This window comes from Dendrobium catenatum, unplaced genomic scaffold (assembly GCF_001605985.2).
Source record: "Dendrobium catenatum unplaced genomic scaffold, ASM160598v2 fragScaff_scaffold_80, whole genome shotgun sequence".
Taxonomy (NCBI): Eukaryota; Viridiplantae; Streptophyta; class Magnoliopsida; order Asparagales; family Orchidaceae; genus Dendrobium; species Dendrobium catenatum.
In genome coordinates this window covers 889658-902467 of record NW_021318542.1, presented here as the reverse complement: position 1 = coordinate 902467, position 12810 = coordinate 889658, and the positions used below count along the sequence as shown (strand labels likewise).

Here is a 12810-nt window from a genome sequence, read left to right as displayed (position 1 = left end):
TTTAAAATATAATGAGTATGATAATGCATAGTAACAACTATAATAAAAATTTAAAAATCATAATTTCAATTTCAAGTTCAAATAAAAAATTTTTGAGGGTATTTTTAAAATCAGAAATTTATGCCATTCCTCATTGCCGCCGACGGTTTCAACAATGGCGATAGCCCCCGTCTACCTCCAATTGACAATCAAATGAGTCTGGCGTCATTAAACCCCTTGCCCCGGACAAACAAGAACAAAACGTTCTTTGGCTCCCTTCATCATCCCGACTTTTGCAAGCTGAAATTGGAAGAAATTTCCTTTTTGTTTCATTCTACAATTACAGCTTAAGATGTCTTATTCATGAGCCTTCTCTCCTTCTTACCACTCGCGCCTGCTCTCCTCTTCCATCTTGAGCCACAACCATCGGAGTTCTCGTGAAACGTATATCTCTCTCTCTCGAAGATAATGCTCTTGTGGCTCACCATTTTCTGTTATGGTTTTTGTTTTCTTTTAGAGCTGCTGCATGTGTGGATTCCTTCAGCAGATTTGTTTCTTGCTTTGCTATTGTTTCAAGTGTAATGATCCATAATTGCTTTTCAGTTGAATTCCCTATTTTTTTTGTGGCCAGAGGCTCTTATCGGGTCTTTATATCTGGTGTCTGTTGTATAAATTTGATTAGGTCAAGTGAAAAGTTCTGAATTTGCAATCTTGAATTATCTCCGGTGGAATTTCTCAACTTCCAATATCCTTTTTTTTTTCTTGTTGTACTATTGAATAGGTTTTTCTTACCGTTTCTTATAATCCATTCTTCTCTCTGCAAGTTGACTCCTTTTCTTTCTCTCTCTCTCTCTTTTCCCTTCTGTATCTGCTACATCTTTACTTGTTTAAGCAATACTTCAGTGTATTTATTTCATGGATTTCTTTGCTTTTGCTTCCTTCTTCCAACTCTAACAGTTACATAACCGTTACTGAAAGATTGTTGTTGTTGTTGTTTTCTCTTCAGCGAGTTATGTCGTTTATTTACCTTGTATATCTAGTGTATAAAATTTAGTCCTTTTGCTTTCTTGCTATTAACTGAGGAGAAAAGCTCTGAACTTTCCATCCCCTTTATTAATTTCTTTGATGGGTTTTTCATTCAGTTCCTTCTAATCCTTTATTCGCCCTGCAATTTTATCCTTTCCTATCTCTTTATACTTGTTTCGGTTGCAATATCTTAAATGTCTCCTTCGTATCTCCCTCTCCATTGGGAGAGTACTGGAGACAAGTGGTGGTATGCTTCACCCATAGACTTGGCAGCAGCCAACGGCTACTATGATCTTGTTCGTGAGCTCCTCCATCTTGACATGAATCTCCTAATCAAGCTCACCTCCCTTCGCCGGATCCAGCGGCTTGAGGCTCTATGGGATGATGGCAACCACCTTGTTCATGCTGCTAAATGCCAATCCATTGTTGCCCACAACCTCCTACTTGAATGTGAAACCAAGAACAACAAGAACAGCCTAATTCAAGCAGGATACGGGGGGTGGCTTCTATACACTGCAGCTGCAGCTGGTGACAATGGCTTCGTCCAAGAGCTACTTGAGAGAGACCCACTTTTAGTATTTGGAGAAGGCGAATATGGTGTCACCGATATGCTCTACGCAGCGGCGAGGAGCAAGAACATTGAGGTGTTCAAGTCTATATTTGATCGTGCGATATCTCCTAGGTGTTTGGATGGTGAGGGAGGAGGAAGTGAAGAGGCATTAGAGAGTGGGAGGGATAAAGTTTCATTTTTTAGATGGGAGATAGTTAACAGGGCAGTTTTCGCCGCTGCAAAGGGAGGGAACTTGGAAGTATTGAAAGAGCTTCTTATGGAGAGTTTGGATGTTTTGGATTATAGAGACAACCAAGGAGCTACCATCTTGCATGCTTCAGCAGGAAGAGGGCAAGTTGAGGTGAGAGATTGCTTAAGCTTCAGATTAGTATTTTTTATTATTTTTTAAAGAATTTTGCTTATGATTTCATTGCCATTACCTCTTTTTGTGCATTTGTTTCTTCTTAAAATTTGCCTGGACATAAATTTTTCTAGAGGAAGAAAAATTCATCTGTCTGAACTTTTTTATCTTTTCATACATTTAGGCACTAAGAGATCCATTTTCTATTTGTACAGTACAATACCTGTATCGTACAGTACGATTAGTGTAATTCAGACTCGTCCAGCAAGGTCTTTTAAACGAATTGTTCAACCTTTATAACATTTCGTACCGTACGATACTGTAGAAATTCCTTCTGTTTGTTTGGGATGATGCTTGGGACGACCAACATCGTACACTATCGATCCAGGTAGCGTGCGGCGCGGGCACTCGACATGGGCGACAAACGTGGGCAGACACAATCAACGGGTTTAGCTGTGTCATTCCGGGTCATTCCCGGGTTTCCGGATCAACCCGAATCCGACTCAATTTTTGAAATGGGTCGATTTGTTGAATCCAAACCCAACCCATTTCACAAATGGGTTGACCCTAACCAGAAAATTTCGGGTCATGTCAAATATTGAAACCGCTATTCCTGACATCTTCTTGAGATTTTTTATTCTGTGGCCTTTATGCATCTTTAATGCTTTGGGTCAAATAGAACTGATGAATTGAATCAACAATGGAATCGTTAAATTTCTATCTAGATTCATATTAATTGAAAAAACTGAAGAACCTCATTTTCTTGCTGTTTTAATGTATAGCTAGCATGCGGATGTGAAAATTGCCATAGTAATAATGCATGCAAGTATTAACGTCAACAAGGTTGTATGATAGGGGAGAATCACAGGGCTTTATCCATTCTCAAGCTATTGTTATAAAGTTTCAAATGTTTTCTGCTTGCAGGTAGTTAAAGATCTCCTGGAAACATTCAACATCATTGAAAGCAGAGACAATCGAGGCAACACAGCACTGCATATTGCTGCGTTTAGAGGACATCTACCAGTTGTTGAGGCCTTGATTTCTGCATCGACATCTTTGTCTCATTTAAAGAACAATGATGGTGACACTTTTTTCCACTTGGTTGTAGCAAGCTTTCAAATGTCTGGCTTTCGATGCCTTGACCGCCAAATGAAGCTGGTGCAACAACTGATTTCCGGCAACATCGTAAACGTTCAGAACATCATCAACATACAGAACAACAATGGAAGAACAGCTCTCCATGTTGCAGTGATTGGTACTTTGCACTCTGACCTTGTTGTGCTCCTTATGGCCATTCCCTCGATTGACATTAATGTTCAGGATATCAATGGCATGACTCCGCTCGACCTGCTCAACCGACAAGTCGGTTCTTCCACATCGAATTTACTGATCAAGAAGTTTGTTTCAGCTGGCGGGATTCTGAATTCGAATGGCCCAAGCATTGAATCAGGGATGTCTTCACTGTTGAAAGTGCAATCTGGCACAGGAAACAGCCCAGGCTCTTCCTTCAGAATCGCAGATTCGGAGGAGATTTTCTTATACGCAGGAATTGAGGGAGCTGAGGCCAGTGGGAGGCTACTAAGCTCATGCTCCAGTATCAGCAAGAGTGAGAGTGAGGATCATACAAACAAGAAGAAACCTTCAAGCTCTCTTAATGCTGCAGCAAGGAAACTCAGAATTCTCCTCAGATTGCCGCTTCATAAAGTGAAGAAGATTGATGATGACTGTCATGATTCAATGAGCTCTGTAACAAAATGGAGCGAAGGGGAGGAGATACCTACACCCCTCAGACAAACTTACTCCAACGGGACCTCCTCTCTCGTGAACAATAAGCGAACGGTTGCGGTAAGGACATCAGTGCCTAGCCCAGCCACAAAGAAGAAATTTGCAGCAAGCTTAATCCATGGAGTCTTCCAAGAAAGGCCACAGCTAGCTCCTTATTCACAACCACAGACTCCAGTGAGCTCCTTTCCCTGCTCTCAGGTCTCATCACCATTGTCAGAGAAGCAGAAGGTTGTTTATGTCGACAATGAGAAGATCATGAAGACCACACTCAATCACTTTGTTTATAGTCACATTACAAAGGCTTCATCAAAGAAATTAAGTTTGATAAATTCGAAGTTTATGAATAAATTCTTCTGTGTTGAGGCAAATGGCCTGGAAATAAAGAACTCATCAGCCAGAATGACCCTTGGTCGCTGTGTTCCTCCTGATGGTTGATGAAGAAATCAGGAATGTATGATTTGAATTTGGGATCAAATAGGAAGAGCAAATCTGAAGTTGTGAAAGATACATGGCAAGGTTTTTCCTTTTTTTACAAAGCTGAAAAGTATAGGCAAATGTAAAGTCCTTTTGAGTGAGAATTTGTATTTGATCTACAGCTCCCTGTTGCTAACTTTGAACCCCCTTGAATCCTACAAGTTGACCTTGTTTTCTTTGTTAGCTATCCTATTTTTATCTATAAGATCCATATTTTTATTTCATTATAATTTTCTCTTATTCTTTAAAAATTCAAGCTTTTCACAACCAATGTATTCAAATGTGGTAGCTATAAGTTAACTATTGGCTCTGATTTTTTTTGAAGGGGAGAGTTTATAAATTTTAATTTGTGAAAAAAATGCTACAAAACATGTGCACCTCTGTGGCTTCACATTTATGGTTAAAATATTTAAAGAGCAAGACAAACAGAAGTTGCAAAATATTACCAACAGGTGAGGAGCATGTTAAGTATATCTTTGAGGTTCAATAAAATTATAAGGTATTCATGAGAATGATTTAAATCTTTCAAAGTTTAAACAAACGACTCTACTTAAAAATAAAAGAAAGAGAAGTATGTAACCTGGATAGAGCTGTGATGCACTAATACTCTCATTTATGAAGGTGTGATGTATCAGACACGTGTTAGATAAGGATAAGAACCCGTTATAGCTCGGATACATGTTCGATACAGCAAGATGTGTTCTATTAAAATAATATTTAAATTAAAAGGATATGTGTATCCTATTAAATAATAAAAAAATTAAGTTAAATAAAACACGCAGCCCGCATCGTATTTCAGTATTTTGTTTGCCCGAGCAGGGAGTTAGGGCCTTACGTATTTTCGTTTACACGAGTAGACGATGCTGAAGGAGGGTGATACACTAGCAGGGAAGGCCAAAGGAAGTGTTTCTTCCATTATATGTTTTGTTTTCGAGTCTTTGTCCTCTGTTTTTGGCTCTTCTTCGTCTACTTCGTCCTCGTGAGAAACACACTAGCCAGCGAAATGAAAGAGCTTACAGATGCAAGCAGAGAGGCCGAAAGAGCTTGCATCTTCGTTGAAGGAGTTTATTTTCAAAGGCAGGAGAGGTGAAAGAGCATTGAATGTTCATTTTCATGTCTTCTTCATTTTTCGTGGCAGACGAACGCCAATCTCTTTTTATTTTTGTGTTTTTTGAGGGGTTATCTTCCTTATAGTTGTCAAATAAGAGGAGGAGGGATAAGGACTTACGGTTCACGGTTTTGCTATCTTGAGGGATACGGTTTGAGAAACAAGATAAACTCAAAAATGTGATCTTCTACTTTTTTAGGATTTAATTTGGTTACATAATTTGTTAATTGATTGGGTGCAACTTATCCATTTTTTTATGTTTGGTGTGGCTCAAGTATTTTGCTTGATTTTGATGCAACCTTTTCATTACTTTGAATTAGTATAATTGATGCATATTTTAGGTTAAGACTTAAGAGCAATGCTTTGGTTCTATACAAACAAACATTCCTTTCAAATTCTTCTTGGGTCAAGTAATAATAACATAGAGTAAATTTTAAAAGAAACATAACAATACAATCAATATTTATATATAACTAATTAATTTAATATGAAGATGCTAAATTAAATTTTGAAAGGATACATAATAATACAATCAATATATATATATATAGTATGAGTAGAAGCACTATTCTTCTTATAAAAATCATCTGACTTAGGTTTCGGTTGGGACGGCTTTCTTCCGCTTCTTAAAATAACTTTTTAATATAAAAATTAAAGTTTTAACTAAAAAACTGCTTTAAGAAGTAGTAAGAAAGTCATCTCAAACGAAATCTTCATTTCAATAAAGACACTCAACTTCAAGGGCGGAGGGAGGGGGGGGCAAGGGGGGGCACGTGCCCCCCCTAAATTTTTTTCCCCTTGGCTAAAAGTGATATTAAAACAATTTTTTTATGAGAAAAATAAGAGTTGGAGGTATAAATTATAATTATTCAGCAAGATTTTTAATGCATGTAATATATTCATAAAAAAATTGTCATATAATTTATTGATCAAATTTTTTATCAAAATGGATCTTAAAAATATTGTATTTATTTTGAGATATGTGTAATATACATTTTAATTAAATTTTTTATGTATTGCACTCATTTTAAAGTAAATTTAAGTGTGGATGATCAATTTACATAAGAAAATTAGTATTATTTTTATAAAAAATAAGACCTAACAATTCTATGATTTAACATGCAAGACTATGATTTAGGCTTTGTTCAGAATAATTATCTAACTAATTTTAACAATAACTTTTTTATAAAAAAATTTACTCTAGCTACAATATCATATCAAAGGCACAAACGGAGACCACTCCCAAATGGCTTCATTTCTCTCGACTCAAGCGGTATGTTTCGTTGTCCCCTTTGCTCCTCTCTTACTACTCGTGACTCGCGACATCTAGCGCAACTTTCGTTTTTCTTTCCGTTCCTCTCTCGCCATGTTTTTTTTTTTTTTTTGAGTCTCTCTCAACATGTTATTTGCATTATTAATTTTGATCTTAGAGCTCTTTTTGACTCTAGCAATAAGTTGGTAAATATAACTATTTTAATGTATTCTAACATTTCAAATGAGATGACAAACCGCTTGAAAATTCGTCATAGGAAAACCGTAGAAAAATTTATCATTGAAAAACCGCCTAAAAATTGCGCCGATAATAGATGAGTTTTCTGTAGTGTTTAATTTAGGCCCCCCTGAATAAAATTTCTGGCTCCGCCACTGCTCAACTTGATACATCATACCTTAATACATTTCTTCATTTCAATAGATAGGTATCTTTAATGACAGAAGAAGATAACTGTTATGGGAGATAGATTTCTCATAAATTTGATGGTGAATAATGTAGATCCGCAAGAGATGTATTCAAGCATTGCTTACTTTTGGTTGAACATAAATCTTCGGATTCATAGGTTAGATTCTATTATGAACAACATCATTGATTTTTTTAATAACAATTGTCTCCCCTTACCACTATACAGTTTCGCCCCTAATCATAGCCTTTGGAAATAATAAGAAACGATCATATCAATAATACACATCACGGTCAAAACCTATTCTGCAACAATGTATAAATAGGTAATAGCTCAACATTGCTCAAAAGTACAAAGCATAATATAATACTTTTCATTAGTATAATTTTTAACAATATCAATGTATGATTCTTGTAGTGCTAAAAACTAAATTCTCAAACAAAATAGTAAAAAAAGTTTAATTTTGTTTTTAAAAACTTATCTATTTATCTCAAGAAAAATTCATATAATTAAAAAAAAATTCCAACCTAGACATTAAGTAAACTTAACACATAACCAAAATTTTAGACAAAGTATATAAGTAATAAAAATAAAATTGAAAAATCTAAAATATAATTAAAAATTGTGAATCCTTGGTAATTTATAAATTAAATTTTTTTTAATAATACCAACTTTTCCCAACCAATCGCACAATATTTGAGCCATTGATTTCTTTTTAAATAAAAAATATATATTTTTCTTAATTTTAAAATCCGTTTCTCTTTAAAAAATTGCCTATTTTTATGCCAACCCGATCTATAAATAGAAACTTAAAAAACAGAAAGCCATTACAGAATTCAATATTTAATTTTTGTCCGTTGACAACTTTCCTTACACAAATAACAGAGCCATTACTAATTTCTTTTAAAAAAAATCATTCCTAATAATATAATTCCAGCTGGTACCACATTGCCACGTGTCACTATTTCGGAATCTTTGTCCCTACCATCTCTCTGGACCCTCCAAAGATTCAGAATCCTCGCCAAGAACCAAAAGACCGATTCTATTATGGGTATCCTCGTCTAGGTTTTTGCGAGCTGTGATTCTAAAAATGGTAATCTCCACCGCTACATAAGCAAGACCGGAGGCCTGATGGCAATGGGTTAGTGGAGGAGAAGAAGGAAAGAGACTCCTCGCCTCATTGGCAGATATTCTTCTTCTTCTTTTTCATCGATCGAGCTTTCTTCGTTTACTGTTCATTCAAGATTGTCCTTCCTCCTTCCCCGTTCAGTTCGTTGCTATCGGATTCAATCGAGGTTGAAATGGAGCTTGAGGATAAGGAGACGCAGGTACAGAAGGCGAAGGTGCTGGATGACTGGCTTCCGATTACTTCGTCCAGGAATGCTAAATGGTGGTACTCGGCTTTCCACAATGTGACGGCCATGGTTGGTGCTGGTGTTCTCAGCTTGCCCTACGCGATGTCGCATCTTGGATGGTACTGGTTGCTTTCGAGCTTTTGTTTTGGATTTATTGGTTATGTTTTTTTAGGAGTGGTGGTATGCGTATGTTCTTGAAATTTTTTGTTTTTTGTTTTTTTAAGATTGCGTTTTTCTTTTAAAGATTGCGTGTTTTTTGTTTTGATTATTAGGGTTTTGTGGTTTCTGAAATTTATTTAGCATATCTCTTTTGTTTTGATGTTCATAATCATAAATCATAATGCAAAAGAAAGAGGATCCCTCTATAAGCAATGTGGCCTTATTGTTTAGAGAGGTAATCCGTAGATTTGTGGAATAGCGTAAATGAAATCTGATCTAATTCGTGGTTGGCCTAGATTTTTTTTCAGTCAACGTTGCATTAAAAATCTTGTTCGGCCACATATTATATTGGTCAGCATTTATCCAAAGTTTATAGTTTATAGCCTTCCGCTCCATTTTACTTATGGAGCTCAACAATTTTATCTCATGCTTCATCTTAATATTCCTTTTTTTTGCAAATTAATATTTCATTGTTTTTTGGGTGGGATATTTATGTTGCATTGTATTTTGAGCAAAGGAATATGAAAATTTGAAAAAAGAGGCTTGAAATAAATATATTACTGTTACGGATTGCTGTTTCATGGTACCATTGCCATGTTTATGACAGTATGTTTTATGAATTCCCTCATCTAAGGGCGTCTCCAACCGAACTCCAAACTATTGTAAGGCGTATCTGGTTTGCTCCATTCGAATGATAAAAAAATCGCTAATCGGTGGAGGGGTACTGTTCACCTACGCGATTTTTTTTTTCTCAAGATGATTTACCGAAAAAACGTGTGAAAGATGAGAAAAATGTTTATCTTTGCAGAAGCGTGCAAAATGGAATTCGATTGGAGATGAATCACGACATTTTTAGTTTCACTGCATTTTGAAGTGAAAAATGGGATTTTCGGTTGAAGATGCCCTAAGAATCTAAGAGTATATGTGCGCCTATTCTCCGCTTTTCTGCAATGTTATGATCCTTTCATATTCCAATCTGTTCAAATATTAAATGTATTTGATTCTCACCTCCTTGACATGAACAGGGTTTGCTTCTCATTAGAGAAATATAGGCTGGTCATTAATGTTTCATGGGTTCATTTATGCATTATCAAGAAAAATGTTTCGAGCATTGAACCGATCAAATAGCAATCTTTTGTTCAGCATCATTTGAATTGCTACAATCCTGCTGTAATTCTTAACACAAACTGTGCATTAATCACTAAAACCGTTGATATTTCAGGGGTCCTGGAATCACTGTCATGATTCTGTCATGGATCATCACCCTTTACACCTTGTGGCAAATGGTGGAGATGCACGAAATGCCAGATAGGGCGCCAGGGAAACGTTTTGACCGTTACCATGAGCTTGGGCAGCACGCTTTCGGCGACAAACTTGGGCTCTGGATTGTTGTTCCCCAACAGCTTATAGTCGAAGTTGGGGTCGACATTGTGTACATGGTCACAGGGGGCAAATCTCTCAAGAAGTTCCATGACCTTGTTTGCCCAGACTGCAGTAACATTAGACTGTCTTACTTTATCATGATCTTTGCTTCTATTCACTTTGTTCTTGCCCAGCTCCCCAACTTCAACTCAATCTCTGGCGTTTCCTTGGCTGCTGCTGTCATGTCTCTCAGGTTATGCATCTTTTTCATGGTCTCCGATTATTATCTCTCATATAATAACTTCTACTGATTCATGAGAACTGTGATCAGCTATTCGACCATTGCTTGGGCTGCATCTGGAGCGAAAGGGAAGCAGCCAGAAGTGCACTATGACTTAACTGGAAAGAACAACGCTGATAACGTTTTCAATTTCTTTAATGCTCTAGGAGATGTTGCTTTTGCCTATGCAGGCCACAATGTTGTTCTAGAGATCCAAGCAACAATCCCTTCCTCGCCTGATAAGCCATCCAAGAAGCCTATGTGGAAGGGAGTCATTGTTGCATACATTATAGTTGCAATCTGCTACTTACCAGTCGCTTTTGTTGGGTATTATGTTTTTGGAAATAATGTTGATGATAATATTCTTATCACCCTTGAAAAGCCCAAGTGGCTGATTGCTGCAGCTAATATGTTCGTTGTGATCCATGTTATTGGGAGCTATCAGGTTAGTTTTCCATTGTTTCATTTGTTCTCTTTTAGCATCAGTTGTTAATAATAATAAGACCCTCATCTTTATCTTAATTAAAATTCTACCCTATGTTCTTAAAAGAGTAACACTAAGCAGAGTTTCAGATAGATACAAGATGTTATATATATGAGGTTTTGGATTTATAAATAGTGAAATTTACATACATACCACTTTCTAATATCCTATTTACATATCTAACATATCACTTTATGACACCCTAAATCCTAAATTTCCCTTATAAATAATGTTTTAACGGGTATACGATATATTATTGTAATATAAGATTTTAAGTCAAATGTACAAACTTTGAGCCAGATATAAGGTAAGGGTTTATCAAATACAAATTCTTTGACTTATAAGAGTTTGATATAAGACTTCTCATTCAAGTATAAAGTTATTAGCTAAGATTTTGTCAGCTACTATTTCTATTACTCTTCTATAAGTTATTTCACTCAATATAGCTCACTTTGGTATGTTGTTTGGGAGCTTAGGCTATCAACTAAGAGGTCATAAATTTGTGTTTTGTGTATGCGATGTGTGTGTGAGTCTGTCTTAATTGGCCTAAATGTCTCCAAAAAAGAGTTATTTCACTCAAACATAATATCTTCGGCCCAATGAGGAAAATTTCATAAATGTCATTAAATAGCGCATTGTCTTGTAACAATATCATTTAAATTTGGCCACACATGAAAGTTAATGTGACCTAATTTTAATTGTGGTTTTGTTTGGGAGTAAAATAGCTTTCTTGTTGTTGAAATTTATCAGATTTACTCATTTCCTTCTATCATGCAATTCAGATTTATGCCATGCCTGTATTCGATATGATCGAGACGGTTTTGGTAAAGAAACTCGATCTCCCACCGGGCATAGCCCTCCGCTTGATTGCAAGGAGTCTATATGTTGGTAATGCATAACATCTTCAACCAAAATTCTAATCTAAACCTATGCATCCATTGATGCATCAAGTTCTGTTATACTTATTAACATTCCATTAATTTATTCAGCCTTTACAATGATTGTTGCAATCTGCATCCCTTTCTTTGGTGGCTTGCTTGGTTTCTTTGGAGGATTTGTATTTGCCCCAACCACATATTTTGTAAGTCTGGTTCCACTTTTCTTTTAAAGTTTGTAGAACTCAACTGTATAATGATACAAATTAACATTTACAAATGCCTGAATTCTTGCAGCTCCCTTGCATCATGTGGCTTGCTATCAAAAAGCCTAAAAGGTTTGGCTTGTCCTGGTCCATCAACTGGGTGAGTTCTCTCTCTCTCCCCCTCCCTCATCTCATGTCTGAATGTTCACACACATTGATCTATGTTCTAATTAGGTGTGTAAGTGAGCCGAGCCGGCTTGAGCTCAACTCGTTTATGGGCTCACCAGCCGAGCTTATCGAGCTCGAGCTCGAGTTCGCGCTCGTGAGCTCACGAGCTAGCTCGAATAAATATTAATATTTTTAAAATAGTTTATTTTATTTATTAAATTTAAATATTAAAAAAATTTAATAAAAACCACCTAAGTTTTATTTAAATGTTTCATATTTTTTTTTCTAAATTTTGACTAAGTTTTAAAAATCCTGCTTAAGTTTTAAAAATCCAGCCTAAATTTAAAAATTCTCGCCCATGGCTTGCGAGCCGGCTCGAGCTCGTTTACAGTGAGACGAGCTCGCTTTCTAAGTAACGAGCCAAGCTCGATAAGGGCCTAACTCGATTCGACTAGTCTCGTTTACACCCCTAGTTCTACTGAGCATCTGATGTCATTTATTGTGAATGTGCACAGATCTGCATCATTCTGGGAACAATGCTGATGATTCTTGCACCAATTGGAGGGCTCAGGTCAATCATCCTCAGTGCCAAGAGCTACAAGTTCTTCTCATGAACTTCACTTAATGGAAATGATAGCAAGGTTCTTTCTCTTAAGGGCCTCGTGCTTGCCTACCCAGCATGTCTATAACTACTAATATGCTATATGAAGTTGTCTCTTAATCTTCATTGTGTAGGAAAAAAAGATTTCGTTGCTACTTAAGGTGGATAACCTAATTATGTTTTCTCAAGTATTTGTGCTCCTAAGACCATTTTTTTATACCATGATAATGATAGGGTCGTACAGACTCACTGAAGCAAATGTATGTTGGTATAAATTTTATCTTTATTCCTGCTGCAAGTATGGCTGTGTTATGTGTATGTGATTTCCTGCTACAATTTAATTCATTTTTATTTGTGTGTA

General features: G+C 36.3%; 2 protein-coding genes across 2 annotated transcripts; both read left to right on the top strand.

Moving 5' to 3' along the window:
* The first annotated feature begins 241 nt into the window (after positions 1-241).
* Positions 242-4399, top strand: LOC110104479 (serine/threonine-protein phosphatase 6 regulatory ankyrin repeat subunit B-like). The gene is made up of 2 exons (XM_020833620.2): positions 242-1916; positions 2841-4399. The coding sequence occupies exons 1-2, from the start codon at positions 1200-1202 to the stop codon at positions 4134-4136; spliced, it is 2013 nt and encodes a 670-aa protein (XP_020689279.1). The 5' UTR covers positions 242-1199; the 3' UTR covers positions 4137-4399.
* A 3615-nt stretch (positions 4400-8014) lies between these two features.
* LOC110104438 (lysine histidine transporter 2) lies at positions 8015-12810 on the top strand. The gene is made up of 7 exons (XM_020833549.2): positions 8015-8433; positions 9696-10088; positions 10167-10560; positions 11382-11487; positions 11589-11680; positions 11772-11840; positions 12364-12810. Exons 1-7 carry the CDS (start codon positions 8261-8263, stop codon positions 12460-12462), a joined length of 1326 nt encoding a protein of 441 aa, XP_020689208.1. The 5' UTR covers positions 8015-8260; the 3' UTR covers positions 12463-12810.